At 39.3% G+C, this 14,157-nt stretch overlaps 1 protein-coding gene across 2 annotated transcripts; it reads right to left on the bottom strand.

Moving 5' to 3' along the window:
- Nucleotides 1-822: 822 nt before the first annotated feature.
- Nucleotides 823-13,797, bottom strand: OTUD6B (OTU deubiquitinase 6B). Of its 2 annotated transcripts, none has more exons than XM_034422420.3 (7): nt 13,565-13,797; nt 9,798-9,952; nt 8,006-8,098; nt 3,592-3,904; nt 2,759-2,820; nt 2,216-2,322; nt 823-1,147 (listed from the first exon to the last, which is right to left on the bottom strand). In XM_034422420.3, the coding sequence occupies exons 1-7, from the start codon at nt 13,719-13,721 to the stop codon at nt 1,063-1,065; spliced, it is 972 nt and encodes a 323-aa protein (XP_034278311.2). In that variant the 5' UTR covers nt 13,722-13,797; the 3' UTR covers nt 823-1,062. The 2 variants fall into 2 exon arrangements, with proteins under 2 accessions (XP_034278311.2, XP_034278312.1); XM_034422421.3 differs by having other exon boundaries at nt 13,315-13,791.
- Nucleotides 13,798-14,157: the final 360 nt, after the last annotated feature.

Here is a 14,157-nt window from a genome sequence, read left to right as displayed (position 1 = left end):
ATATACTGTCATTATTACCTCAGATATGAAATGGCCTGCAGGATCATAGTATATTCATAAATCATGCTTTACAAGGGAAATTGTTTCATTTCTTGAAATATATTATTGTGGGATATATGTGGCGATATGTAATCTATAGCAATCCACTCTTCCCGTTTTCAAAATAATGGGATAAGTAAAATACCCACGTGGAGGCACTATTTCATTTTAAACTGGACAGCATTCAATATACCAGGTTTTTTTAACACCTATCTAAAATAAATACTAGCACGAGTCTCTGCAGATATTCTATTGACATGTTGCATAAGGAAAGGATTATCCTGTTAACTAAGAAAGATCAGTTCAACAGCCTTGAAAAGTAAAAGTTCTACTCTGAAAAGGAAGTATTTTAATTTATTGGAAAAACGTGCTTTGCCTGCGAAAGGTTCCTGGCAATTCCAAGGTGGGTTGGCAAAGTATCTCTTTATACTGATTACTATTACTGTAAACTGAGCTAGAGGAATCAATATGGTAAGACTGCTTCCTATACTTTAATGATCAGAGATGGAGGTTTTTGCATTTCAGAATCAGGTACTCTTCTGCCACAACCCAAAATAAAAACAATATGAGTGTTTCAGTAAAGGGGATTCAATACTCAGAACAAATCACCTTGAAAAGTATTATAACAGCATAGCAATTTCAGATAATCTATATGTCAGGGGTTTTTATAATTATTTTATGATTGGTGTCCATAACAACTGAACCGCAATGCAATATTGCATGTATGTATTGTGTACACTGGCTTTCCTGTTAAAATAAAAGAAGTAAAACAAACAAACGAAGTATAACCCACAATTTATTATGAGATACATTAGAAACACGGCAGAATTTTTTAAAAAAAACATGATTTAAACGGAGTAGTGCTGATAACAGATCTCATATATACAGACACACATACCATATATGTGTGTATTTGTATAACCCTGTATGCCTTATTAAAGAATTGAGAATTCGTTTTAAGACCTATATAGAGACACTTAGTAAAATTGTAGCCATCATTCATGTCTTCTGATGAACTGTATATTAGCTTTCATTTTCTGCAGTGTTCTCCAAAAGAGTTTTTACAGAATTATAATGTTCACCTAATCCGTACGCATGTCTCATGTACCTAAAAGAAAAACATATGAAAAATATAAAGACTTCCACCAAATTAAAACAGCACATGCACACTTGATATAAGTTACCACATTATTTATTCAAAAGATTGTATGGCTGCCCAAAGTTGCATTCTATGATATGGGGGTAATAGGTAAAGGTAAAGGTTCCCCTCACACATATGTGGTAGTCATTCCCAACTCTAGGGGGCGGTGCTCATCTCAGTTTCAAAGCCGAAGAGCCAGAGCTGTCTTCAGACCATCTCCGTGGTCATATGGCCAGCATGACTAAATGCCAAAGGCACATGGAACGCTGTTACCTTCCCACCAAAGGTGGTCCCTATTTTTCTACTTCCATTTTTTACATGCTTTTGAACTGCTAGGTTGGCAGAAGCTGGGATAAGTAACGGGAGCTCACCCTGTTACACAGCACTAGGGATTCAAACCGCTAAACTGTTGACCTTTCAATCGACAAGCTCAGCGTCTTAGCCACTGAGCCACCACATCCCTTTTATTGGTGGTCATACAAATATCTTAAATAAAAAAGTTCACAGAGTAAGTTAATAGATAGAATGAGAAAATTCAGTTTTCGTCACTGAAGGTTATTACTACACAAACTGAAAGACATTGCTTAAATCAATATTCTCTTTTCTTAAACTGAGTTCATTTTCTATAAGAAAGTAGACACTTTTATTCTTGGAGTGGATTTTTATTTTTTATTATTTTTTTTTAAGAAAACAGGTAGCAACCACCGATTTCTGTTACTTTATAATATTATCAAAAATATAATGAAGTTGGTGATCACAGTGATCGCAAATTTGAAGGCCAATATTAAACTTCTGCATGTGTTTCTAAAATAGGATTACCAACATGATCGCCAACGTCCGATGACGGATATGGCACAAGAAGAAGAAGAATGTGTTTCTAAACTATGAAAAAGGTGCCAAATTAGAGCTATGTGGTTTTATAATTTGTAGTTCATTTCTTAATTGTATTTCAAGTATAAAGCAAATTGTATTTCAAGTGTAAAGCAACCAAACAAAAATTGTTTTGAAGTTCAACATTTAACATATTATACTCACACAAGTATTAGTGGTTTCCTACTGTATTCTTCACCAACAATAATAGGAGGGGAATCCATCTGAATTACTTCAATTGGTGTTTGCAAGATATGTGATAAAGCTCTTAGCTGTAAAGCAAAATTACATCTTAATTTACATTTTAATCTTATCTTTTTCACTTCTGTATCTCTACAAATGATTTTTCTACAAAAGCATACACGATGCATAATTCTACTAGCTCCAGATATTTAAACATCCAAATTACATCTTTAACTAAAGACTACCTGTATTATTAGTAAGAGCCTCAGCAAACATCTAAACATGACATATGTTTCCAAAAATTCTCTGTGAAACAATATGAAAAAATGCTCTTTATTTTCAACACAATCTTCACTGCCTAACAATTTTCCCTATTTCTTTTAAAGATCTTGGAAAATTCTAAAAACTGTAGGTCTTCCTCTCCTGGAGAAGAAATTCAACTCACTAGTGCTTTCTATAACACAGAAAGCATTCTCCTATAATATCATAAATATTTAATAAGAAAGTACAGCATGTCATACTTACTTCTAACTGACCACCCCATGAAGCAGTGTTTGCTATATCGGAACAGTATTTTTCAAATTCCTCTGCAGGAAAAAAAAAGCATCACATTTTTAAAAACATAAAAATTGGGGGGGGGATGATAATAATCTAAAAATAAAAAATAGAATGGCAAAAGGAAGCTTGTGGAATATAAACACTTGCAAAATAAAACACAAAGGAAAAAAAATCGAAGATTTATATACACTATCTCTCTCAAAAAGACAAAACAGATAACAACAGATAATGACAAAGGTATGAAACAGAAAAAAAGAAAAGGTTTAATTTGTTAAAAGTTTAATAGTAAAATTTTATTGTGCCTAATTAATAAGTTTTCATATTATGAGATGTTTCCCTACTTCATAAATATGGTTCAGAAAAAGTACTACAGAGATAATTTTTACCATTTTTGGTTATGAACAAAGATAAGGCATGCTGAGATTTGTTTTTACTTAAGACTGTAAATGTTTGTTTTTTAATATTTTACACAGATTAATTCATTTACCTCTACCCTAAAGATGCTGGGTGTGTATATATGCATACATATTTGTATGAATGTGACAGAAAAAGACAGAGAGGAAGAACATCAATAAACATAGTAAAACAGAAAAGTGGGCTGCGTATTTATAACAGGTAGTTGTATGCTGGCTGGGGAATTCTGGAAGTTGACGTCTACACATCTTAAAGTTGCCAATTTTGAAAAATGCTGCTGTGCAGATTATATAACACAGCTAAGTATCTGAAACATACTGAAACTAATATTCTCTGTAATGCCATTTTTTAAGCTGTTATTTTGTAATTAGGAGACCTTTACTTACCTTGGCTATACAAGTCTCCTGTATTTGGGTTTGTCAGAAATGGGAGAAAGTCATCCACGTGACTTCCCATATACTCTGCAGTCTGACTTCTGAGTGTTGAAACTGTCCACAAGTTTTGTTGTTCTTTGAGCTGATCTTCAATAGCTCTATACAGGCAATGACCATCAGATGGGATTTGCTTAATTTCCAATTGCCTTAAGGCTAAAATGTTTGCAAGTTTCTGGCTTTCAAGGTGCCTAGCACCTGTTAAATTTTCTATCTCAGCTTCTGCTATTCTTTCTTCTCTTTCCTTTTCCAGGGCAGCTTTTTTATCCTGTGATGAAACACAGCAAAACACTGCAGTTTTACATTAGTCCATGCCATATTTTAATACAGCCTATAGAGTTTAACCTTCTCGGGTGTTTATGATATTATATTAGACAACTTCGTCTAAACGAGTCATCGTTTTAGAGATATTTCCTTACCTAAACAGAGAAATAGAATAAGAGAAGGCCAAAAAGCAAGAGCAACTTCTGACTTCCTGCTGGCTTCCCCATTGAGTTTCTTTGTGGAATATGGCAGGGAGCAAGGAAAACCAACCCTCCTTCCTTCCCTCCTTCCCTCTCTTTGCAGGAAGAAAAGTGACTGCTGCTGGGTGTGGAGAGAGTGAGGGATTGCAAGACTGGCTTGGAAACTGTCACAGAATGTTGAGAATGAGGATTAGTGTCAGCCAGCAGCACTAAAGCAGCCATAACTTTCCCAAATTTCATTCCCTCAGGAGTCATGGCTTCCAGATTTTGATACATTCTGAATGTTAGTTCATCTAAGGTACCTTAGTTCAAAAACTGTTGCCCTATGACAGGGGTCTGCAACCTTAAACACTCAAAGAGTCATTTGGACCCATTTCCCACAGAAAAGAAAACACCGGGAGCCACAAAACCCTTCCTGTGCCTATTTCTTGAGTGGCCACAAAACTAGCATATGTAGTTGAATTAAATGTTCTGTTTTCTTCTGAAACTTTTCTTTTCTTGGATTTATTTATGGTTAGCCTACCAGAGGTTGAAAAGCTCAATAAACTGCGTGCACATTATGCACATTGTGATGCATATTTTGAGTGACAGGGAGCCGCAGCAGAGGGGTGAAAGAGCCATATGCGGCTCCAAGCCGCAGGTTGCTGACCCCTACCCTATGATGTACTGCCCCAGTTAAAGGTCATGACAACAAGAGTTTTAGTAATATATGGATTCAGTTTGGCTAACAAGAGTTGAATAAAATACCGTATTTTCCGGCGTATAAGACGACTGGGCGTATAAGACGACCCCCAACTTTTCCTGTTAAAATATAGGGTTTGGGCTATACTCACCATATAAGACTACCCCTCTTCCAATGCACACCAAATAAAAATTAAAAAACATCAACTGGCTCACCTACAATGTAAAAGCAGCTGTGCTAGACCCAAAATGGCCCCTGCAACAAGCAGGAACCTCACACAGCCACAAAAAGCCCCCCCAAAAAACTTTCACACTCTAAACACACACAACACAACACAACTGGCTCACCCACAATGTAAAAGCAGCTGTGCTAGACCCAAAATGGCCCCTGCAACAAGCAGGAACCTCACACAGCCACAAAAAGCCCCCCAAAAAACTTTCACACTCTACACACACAACACAACTGGCTCACCCACAATGTAAAAGCAGCTGTGCTAGACCCAAAATGGCCCCTGCAACAAGCAGGAACCTCACACAGCCACAAAAAGTCCCAAAAACCAACTTTCACACTTCACACACACAAAATTCCACATACAGCTTTGTGAGATTTTGTGTGTTTGTGTAGTTAAGAGTGAAACACTACAGAAACACACTAAATCTCAGAAAGCTGCACAAATATTATTTTATTTTATTTTATTTTTATTTTTATATGAAAGCTAAATTTAAAACTTCCTAAACTTTAAATGGCTAGGTCTAAAAAAGAACAACTAAAAAAAACCCAATTGACTATTTTTTTTAAAGCTCCCAAAGGGGAAAAAAACTTACCCAATAGAACAGGGGTCTCTAACCTTGGCAACTTTAAGACTTGTAGACTTCAACTCCCAGAATTCCTCAGCCAGCTTTGCTTTGCTGGCTGAGGAATTCTGGGAGTTGAAGTCCACAACTCCCTGCTTGCTTGATTGCTGATTGCTGTTGGAATAGATTCAGGCAAGCGAAGCAAGGCAAGCGTTGGGACTAGCAGCTGAGGTAAGCAAGCTGGAGGGGGAAAACTTTTTATCTTTTACATGGTTCTGGCGATCCCAGCTGAGTTGCATGGAACTCAGCTGGGATCGTCAGAGCTGGGATCGTCAGAGTAAAAGGGAAAAAACTTTTTTCCTTTTACATGGTTTCTGGCTATCCCAGCTGAGTTGCAGGGAACTCAGCTGGGATCGTCAGAGCTGGGATCGACAGTCAGAGCTGGCACCGTCAGAGCCATGGTTCTGGCGATCCCAGCTGAGTTCCCTGCAACTCAGCTGGGATCGTCAGAGCTGGATCGTCAGAGCTGGGATCGCCAGAGCCATTTAAGGCTCGTCAGAGCCTTTCGGGCTGGTCTGCCTGGTTACAGGAGAACGACACCCGGTGTATAAGACGACCCCCGACTTTTGAGAAGATTTTCATGTGTTAAAAAGTCGTCTTATACGCCGGAAAATACGGTAAGCAAAATACTAAGTCATAATATTGTATGCTCAATACTGTACAGACCTTTTATCAAGACATTTCAGTTGCACAGTCTGCTTTTCAAAAGAAACTTTCAAATAAAAGACAGTCATATGCTTTCAAGTCCAGCTTGCTGAACTGAAGAGCAAAACCAGCTTGCCTGAAGATTTATCCTTTGCTATTCATCTCAGAATAATATTTCACAGCATTTAAAATACAATTTCCAGAAGGATTTTAATGATATAATGTGTTCTGTTAAATGTGTTTCATAACAATCTTACCTTTTGTTATTAATCAGTGGCATTTATTTGGCAAACTAGTATGTTTGTCACCAGTAAAGTACAAGCAGAGTGCTGTAGAAATTAAGCTATCAGATTTTGGCAGTTCTGTTATAAGTAGTTCTCTTATGAAAAAAAATTGGAAACATTTGATAGAATCCAGAATCATGTTTAACAGAAATATGCCTTTGGAATTGAAGGAATTTCTCCTTCATCCTACAGTCTCTAGACCGCTCTCTGGAGGCATGGAAAATAATCTGGAATAAAACGAGGGACAGCATAATGGGAAAAATAGGAAAAAGTAGATCCTTGCCTACATACCTCTAACCCTCAAATATGGCAGTTGTAGATTGGAAAGTATCTATTTTACAAGTAGTCCTCAACTTTCTACCACAATTGGGACCAGAATTTCCATTGCTAAATAAAATGGCTGTAAAGTGAGTTGCACCTCATTTTAAGAGTTTTTGCCATAATTATTCAGTGAATCACTGCAGTTGTGTGAATCGTGTGGTCCTTAAGCAAATCTGTCTTGCCCTATTGGCTTTGCTTGGCTTTGAAAGTTGCAAAGCTGTGGTGGCGCAGTAGTTAGAGTTCAGTACTGCAGTCTACTTCTGCTATCGGCCGGTGCCAGCAGTCTGGCAGTTCGATTCTCACCCGGCTCAAGGTTGACTCAGCGTTCCATCCTTCCGAGGTCGGTATAATGGGGACCCAGGTGGTTGGGGGCAATATGCTGACTCTGTAATCCACTTAGAGAGGGCTGTAAAGCACTGTAAAGTGATATATAAGTCTAAGTGCTATTGCTATTGCAAGGGGCATTCACATGACCCCAGAATACTGCAACTGTCATAAATGCATGCTAGTTGCCAAGCACCCAGATTTTGTTCCCGTGATTATGGGGATGCTACAATAGTCATTAAGTGGGAGGATTGATTGTATATCACTTTTTTCAGTACATTGCAAGTCTGAACGGTCGCTAAACAAATGGTTGTAAGTCAAGGACTATCTGAATTTCAGATGGACAAATGCAGGCAAAACCACACATAATTTTACCTACTGGTAATTATTCCTGTGCATATTATTTTTCCCTTTAATTGTGAAACAATGCAAACAGATCTAGGGAAACCATTACATATTTGTCTCAACATGAATTCAGTGTCTTGTAGAATAATCTGGATGGCATAATATGGAAGGAGGCAGCCCTTATTCCTAAAACAGAAATAATTTGGCTTTCAAACTGAGAAAGTATTTTTGAAAATCCAGTGCCTCACACAGCATCCCATCTGATGGATGAGTATGCATAGTGCGTGTCTGATCCTTCTCTGCCCAAAATATTCCAATGACTTCTATTGGCCCTTGGGACTTGAATCAGGTTCTAGAATCATCCCACAGATACCACATTAAAGATTACACCTTGCACTTTGCTGTAAAACCTACTCACAGTCTAATGAATTAACACTGAAATAATCTTACCCGCCTCTTCTGTGCTTTTGATATTCTAGCAGGCTGGGTCTGTTCTCTGTTCTCAATCTCCAGTTTTGCAATATTTAGACTTGCCAGATATTCCTAAATAATAAATAAAAATTCCTTAAAATATTTCACAAAGAATTTCTTATAGCCCTTCAATTTTAACAGAAGCTATGTTTAAAATTTCATAATCTTCACTGTCTCCTGATATTTTACACCATTTCTACCACAGCCATCATTCTCTTTTAAATGATTCTGTGCTAATTCTACTTCCCAGTTAGTTTGAGAGACTTTTTCCTCTTCTGGTAAGTGGCCAACCAGAGAACCCTATCGATCAGAAATTCTATTAAATCCCATTATATTTGGGATAAGAATGAAATAGACAAGTTTTACATTTCTGATGCACCTGTTCCCAACCTGCAGCACCAAGTTCCTACTAAAATCAGAAGAAAAACCATAATCCCAAGGTTAATAAATATAGGTTGTCCTCAGGTTACAACAGTAATTGGGATTGCAACTTCTGTTGTTAAACAATGCAATCGTAAAATACAATGGCACATGACTGCATCACTTAGCAACAGAAATCCCAGCAATCCGTTGTCATCCTTGACTGAATCCCATCAGTGGTTAGTAAAAGATCCACCCTGATCCAACCATTCTTGCTTTGAGCCCAACCAGCTCTGAGACTCAATAAAATAAGAGATTGCCTCCTCTTCAATCCCCCACCCCCTATCTCCCACCCAGTGGTGAAATCCAATTTTTTTTACTACCAGTTCTGTGGGCGTGGCTTGGTGGGCGTGGTGTGGCTTTGTGGGCATGGCAGGGGAAGGATACTGCAAAATCTCCATTCCCACCCCACTCCAGGGGAAGGATACTGCAAAACCCCCATTCCCTCCCCACTCCTGGGAGAAGGATATTGCAAAATCTCCATTCCCACCGAACGTTGGGGCCAGCCGGAGGTGCTATTTGCCAGTTCTCTGAACTGCTCAAAATTTCCGCTACCGGTTCTTCAGAACCTGTCAGAACCTGCTGGATTTCACCCCTGCTTCTACCCATCTATGCCCTTTTAGCTGCCCTGAGCAGTGGCACTTCTAGGCAGTGGTGATGCTAGATACATGTGTCCTTCAAGTCTAAACCAGCTGCCAGTGCTCTCATACTTCAATCTGAGTACCACCAGCACTGCCACTGTCGTTGAGTGCCACCTCATACCCCATGCCACAGCCAGCCACCCCAGTGCTACAGCACAAAGGCCCCATTGCTCTGGATTCAGCCGGCCCTACTACCCCAGCTCTCCTGCCCCAGTTTCCTTCCTCCTAAAGCTGACAAAGTGCACCCAGCCTGGCCTTATGTGAGGTAGTAGCTGGCTGTGCCAGGCTTCTTCCTGATTCCGTGTGCAGGCCTTCTCTGAATCTCTTTCTGCCTTCTTGCAATGGCCAATTCTCTCATTCTCTTTCAGTTAGAGAGAAAGAATGTTTTACTAACAACAGTTGCTTCTGTCTAACCTTGAGGTTCCATCTTGGAGTTCTAGAGCTATACGACCACTCTTCCACAAAAATTACCTTATTCCCCCAAACTCATTTAAATTTTATAGAAAATCACTGCAAAGTGTCCAACTATATTTCCCGGTGATTGCTCATTTATTTTACTTAAAACAAGTTGCCCACAAACAAGTTCAAAACACAACAATTTTCAGAATGGAAAAAGTCCTTAGCAATATTTACTTTAAAAACACAAGGCATTTTTAGTAACTAGAAATACAACCAACTCAAGAGAACTCAAAAATAAATGGAGCACATACTTTATTCTGTTCAGGTAATGTTTCTTTTAACTTCTTTAGTTCCTCTTTGTGCTTCTCTTCCAATTCAGACTCCATCTTGGCAACATCATCCAGCAGCTGTTTTCTTCTCTTTTTATCATTCTTTGGAACAGTATTTTTCATTCCTTGGATTTTGGCTACAGAAATAAAAACAGGTGAGATAAATGAAAAGCATCTTAAATTATTCTTGTCATTATTCATGATTTCAGTTTAGCAAAATAACTATCTTACACATGCATATTAAATCAAATAAAACTGCAGTAATTGAATTTCAGAAAACATCCTCCCCAAAGGAATGAAAAATTATCTTATTGTCTTAGTACTATATTACCTCCTACTAACACAATTCAAAACATTAAATGAAATTTAATCCACACTGACCCCAAAACGCTTACTTTTCAAAAATCAAAAGAAAATTGACATGCAAAATTAAAAGTAGACTGAATTATGTAGCTCTGCAGTTATGTAGTCAGAACACAATTTGGCTCATTAGTTTGAGGTGCTTGTGTTTTGATGGGAAATAATTTATTTTTTTGTGAATAAATATGCCACATGTGATACTGTAAGTCCATGTAGTTGTGAGTCATGCAAGACTTGATCTGGATTCTTTCCGCCTGTCCTATAAAGACAAAACTGTAACTTTGGCTACAACAGTTGCTTTTGCTACTAAACTTGCAACTAAATTAGAAAGAAAGAGAAGAGATAGTAGCATATTAGATGGATTCAATTACAGCAACATTGGAAGCCATGAAGGACCAGGCTGGTGTCTGTCAATTCATTGATAATGAAATCCATCTACCGGTATGTGGTTGCTAAGACTTGACATGACTTAATGGTGCATAATCAACAGAAAATTGTAAAATCAAAAGGGCTGCTATTAGAAGTAACATCTTGTTCTAAATAAAATATTACATTTTTTCGACAATTTGTATTATTCCTAGTTTTTGTAATTCCCGTACTTATTTTAAAATTTGAGTTTGAGCGGTATATGTATATACAGAAATGGTTATTTATTTATTGAGCAATGCAGGCCGCCTAATTTATTCCACAGAATAAAATTCAAATTACCCTGTTTCCCCAAAAATAAGATATTCCCTGATAATAAGCTCAATTGGGCTTTTGAGCGCATGCCCTAAAATAAGCCTCCCCAAAAAATAAGCCCTCCCCAAAAATATTTAAACGCAGAGCTGGAAATCAGGTAAGGCGGCAAGAGGAGCCCCAACTTGCTCCATGTAGCCCAAAATAAGACCTCCCTGAAAATAAGGCCAAGCGCTTATTTCGGGATTCAAAAAAATATAAGACAGAGTCTTGTTTTTGGGGAAACACAGTATGTACTTTTGAATATTGCAAAATACTTGGCTCATGGTTCCTACAAACAGTGGTATGCATATAAATATAAGGATTTTCAAAACCATATTCTATTCAAAAGATTGTTTTTAAAATATTATATGGAAAATCTGATTAATCAAAACTAAACTAAAGGTGTCACTTTTGCTCCAAGTATTGCATCTTAGGACAGCTTCTTATGTTCTCCTGACAGCAAGAAAGCTCATACAGCAGCAACACTGCCATCATTCTCTCCCTTGCCATGCATGGAAGCAAGCTGTATGGGACAATGCAGAATAATTGACGATGCAACAACATAAGTTTCTATTATTTCAGTCCTATCATATTAGTGCAATAGCTCAAGAAAATGCTTGTAATTGCAGTTCTGACAGCATCAAGTTAATTTAGGATGCTATTTTTTAAAAAAACGCTCAAAATACCTTTAAAGCAATTAGTAATATTTCATGATTTAAATATTTTCTAGATTAAAATAGAGTTTAACTATTTCACACTGCAATTTAGATTTGGAGTCCTAGAGCCAAAAATGGCTATTTCCATTTGTACCCAGAAAATCTGAAAGGGTCTACTGGCTTTTGAATATTGTCCTTAAATCTTACATTAAGATTTTTATCAAAACATTTGTTTCTGTTACATTTATCCATTACAGGTATTAGATATTAGGATGATGCTATAATCAATGCATTTCTGCTGTTTTTCGCATGGTCTCACTTGAGACCTTCTATACCATTTCCTTTTGAGCCTGGACTTTATGTGTAAATCTGTTTATACATGTACAACACATACGTTGTACACTCATTGTACGTTCACAAATGCTCTGGTGAAACACCCTCCCAGGAACCTTTTTTGCACAGCAACACACTTTTTGCTTATAAAAGTGAAGCAGCCAGCAATTGCTGGTTCAATTCACACTTGCAATTATTGGAAGCTGCGGCTGCGGCTGCAGATGTGCCGTACGAGATGTCTACATGCCGAAGCATCCAGAAGTTTCTTCCAGATTTTGCAAGTGTCCTTTCAAACTATGTCAAAAGCTATGAGATGATATAAAGCGCCTCACTGAGGCGTATCAAATCCCAATGCAGAGACTTCATATACAGTATACACCTGCACATTCTCACTCATAACAACACTCCAGGCATCTCATGAAGAGGCTGAAACCCGGAAAAGCTCATTAGCCTTGGTACACAGAACTATGCTTACGTGACAAACGTGCCACAAATAAACCAATTACAACTGAGTTGTCAGGTTTCGAGGTCGTCTCAAATAAATTGCGTTTCAAACAAAGTCTTTGAAGAAAAACTCCTATTTATTAAGCACGACATTCTAAATCTGACTCCATCGAAGCCAACACTGACTTCCAGACCCAAACCCCTCCCTTTCCGTTCCCCATTCCCCTGCATTCATTGGCCATCTTCCAAGTCATTCTATCCCTTATCTACTGCTCCAGCTCAAGGAATTTCCCCCCTCCCATCCCATCTCCTAGGGGATATTATCTCCAGGGAAAAATAAGTAGGTGAAAAGTCAAACGTCCCTTTCCAGACGCCTCCGCTTCTCCTTCTTATGTCAGCACTAGAGTAAATGCAGCTTGAAGTGCTGACATCAGTTTTCCATATGATGCATCCAACCAACCAACCCATGGTTAGTTTATAGCAGAGGTCTTCAAACTTGGCAATTTTAAGACTTGTGGACTTCAACTCCCATAGCTATGCTGGCTGGAGAATTCTGGGAGTTGAAGTCCACAAATCTTAAAGCTGCCAAGTTTGAAGACCTCTGGTTTATAGCTTAGCGTGTCACATTATGATTTTAGCCAGAGCGATACTATGATTAATGTGGTCAGGCAGATCTGGAAGGACTCCAAACCATGTGTCCCCTAAACCCTGGAAGCCCACAGGATGTCAGGGCTGTTTGTTCTCCCTGACCAACCTACTGTGCCAACCTACCTGTTCCTACATTGAAGAGGAAATGCTGTATGTACCAATTTGAGCTCCCAGATGAAACAAGGTAAAACGTCCTTCACGTTGTGCCCAGGTTTCACATGCCCATGTCATCATCTTGCCAACCTTACCTGGTTTGTGTCCCTGCCTTCTTCCTGGACGTGTTTCCTATCTAACCCCGATATGGTCTTCCTTATGGTCTCTCAAACCCAAATACTAACCTGATTCAACCTATTAAGTTTTGGGGGAACCAGCCACGGTCATCTTAGAAGTTGCCACCTTGGAAAAAAGCAGGCTATCAATCTGAAAAAAAAACTGGGTGGAGCAAATCCTGGCTCAGCGTGTCTTGCCAACATAAGCGCAGCAGCTCGCTTCGGGATACAGGTTTCCCCTGCAAAGCTTTAAAGACTATTTCTGCAATCCTCCTCCCGCTGCCCGGATTTCTGCCGCCGCCGCCGCCGCCGCCCTCACCCTGCAGCTCCCGCTTCTCCTTCCGCTGCCGCCTGGCCAGCAGCTCCAGCGCGCCGCCCTCCTCCTCCTCCTCCTCTTCTTCTCCTTCTCCCTCCGCCTCCGCCTCCTCCTCCGCCGCCGCCACCGCGGCTGAGCCGCCTCGCCCGCGCCCGTCCATGGCGGATTCAGCACCACCGCCCGGCTGGCTCTGCTACCCACGTGCGGGGAAAAAGGGGGCGGGGCCGGGCGAAGACACGCCCCCTACGCAATGTCCTACCCCAGCCGCAGTGCAAAGAGATAAGAAAAGTGGGAGGAGCGAGGCTGGGGGATTTATAGAGCTACTAAGCTGGAGGATAAACTTCAGCACACGTTTGGGAGGAACTGGTACACTTCAGAGAAAGTTGTCTACCAAGAAATCTAAAAATCCATAAAACTGGGGAGGGGGTTTAGGGGTGGCTAAAACAATAACGTTATTCTATTTTATTTCTATTCTATTCAACTGAGGCTTTCCCCTCGAAGGTGGGGTGTTTTTCTGCAAACGATTAATCTGGGTGCGCTGCTGTGGAGCTGTGACAAAATTAATTGTGATGGTGACATGGTGGCCAACATTTCTC

This window comes from Pantherophis guttatus, chromosome 3 (assembly GCF_059756535.1).
Source record: "Pantherophis guttatus breed Tessera chromosome 3, ASM5975653v1, whole genome shotgun sequence".
NCBI classification, from domain to species: domain Eukaryota; kingdom Metazoa; phylum Chordata; class Lepidosauria; order Squamata; family Colubridae; genus Pantherophis; species Pantherophis guttatus.
Note: the sequence above shows the minus strand (reverse complement) of the source record. Positions and strands in the feature narration are given on the sequence as shown.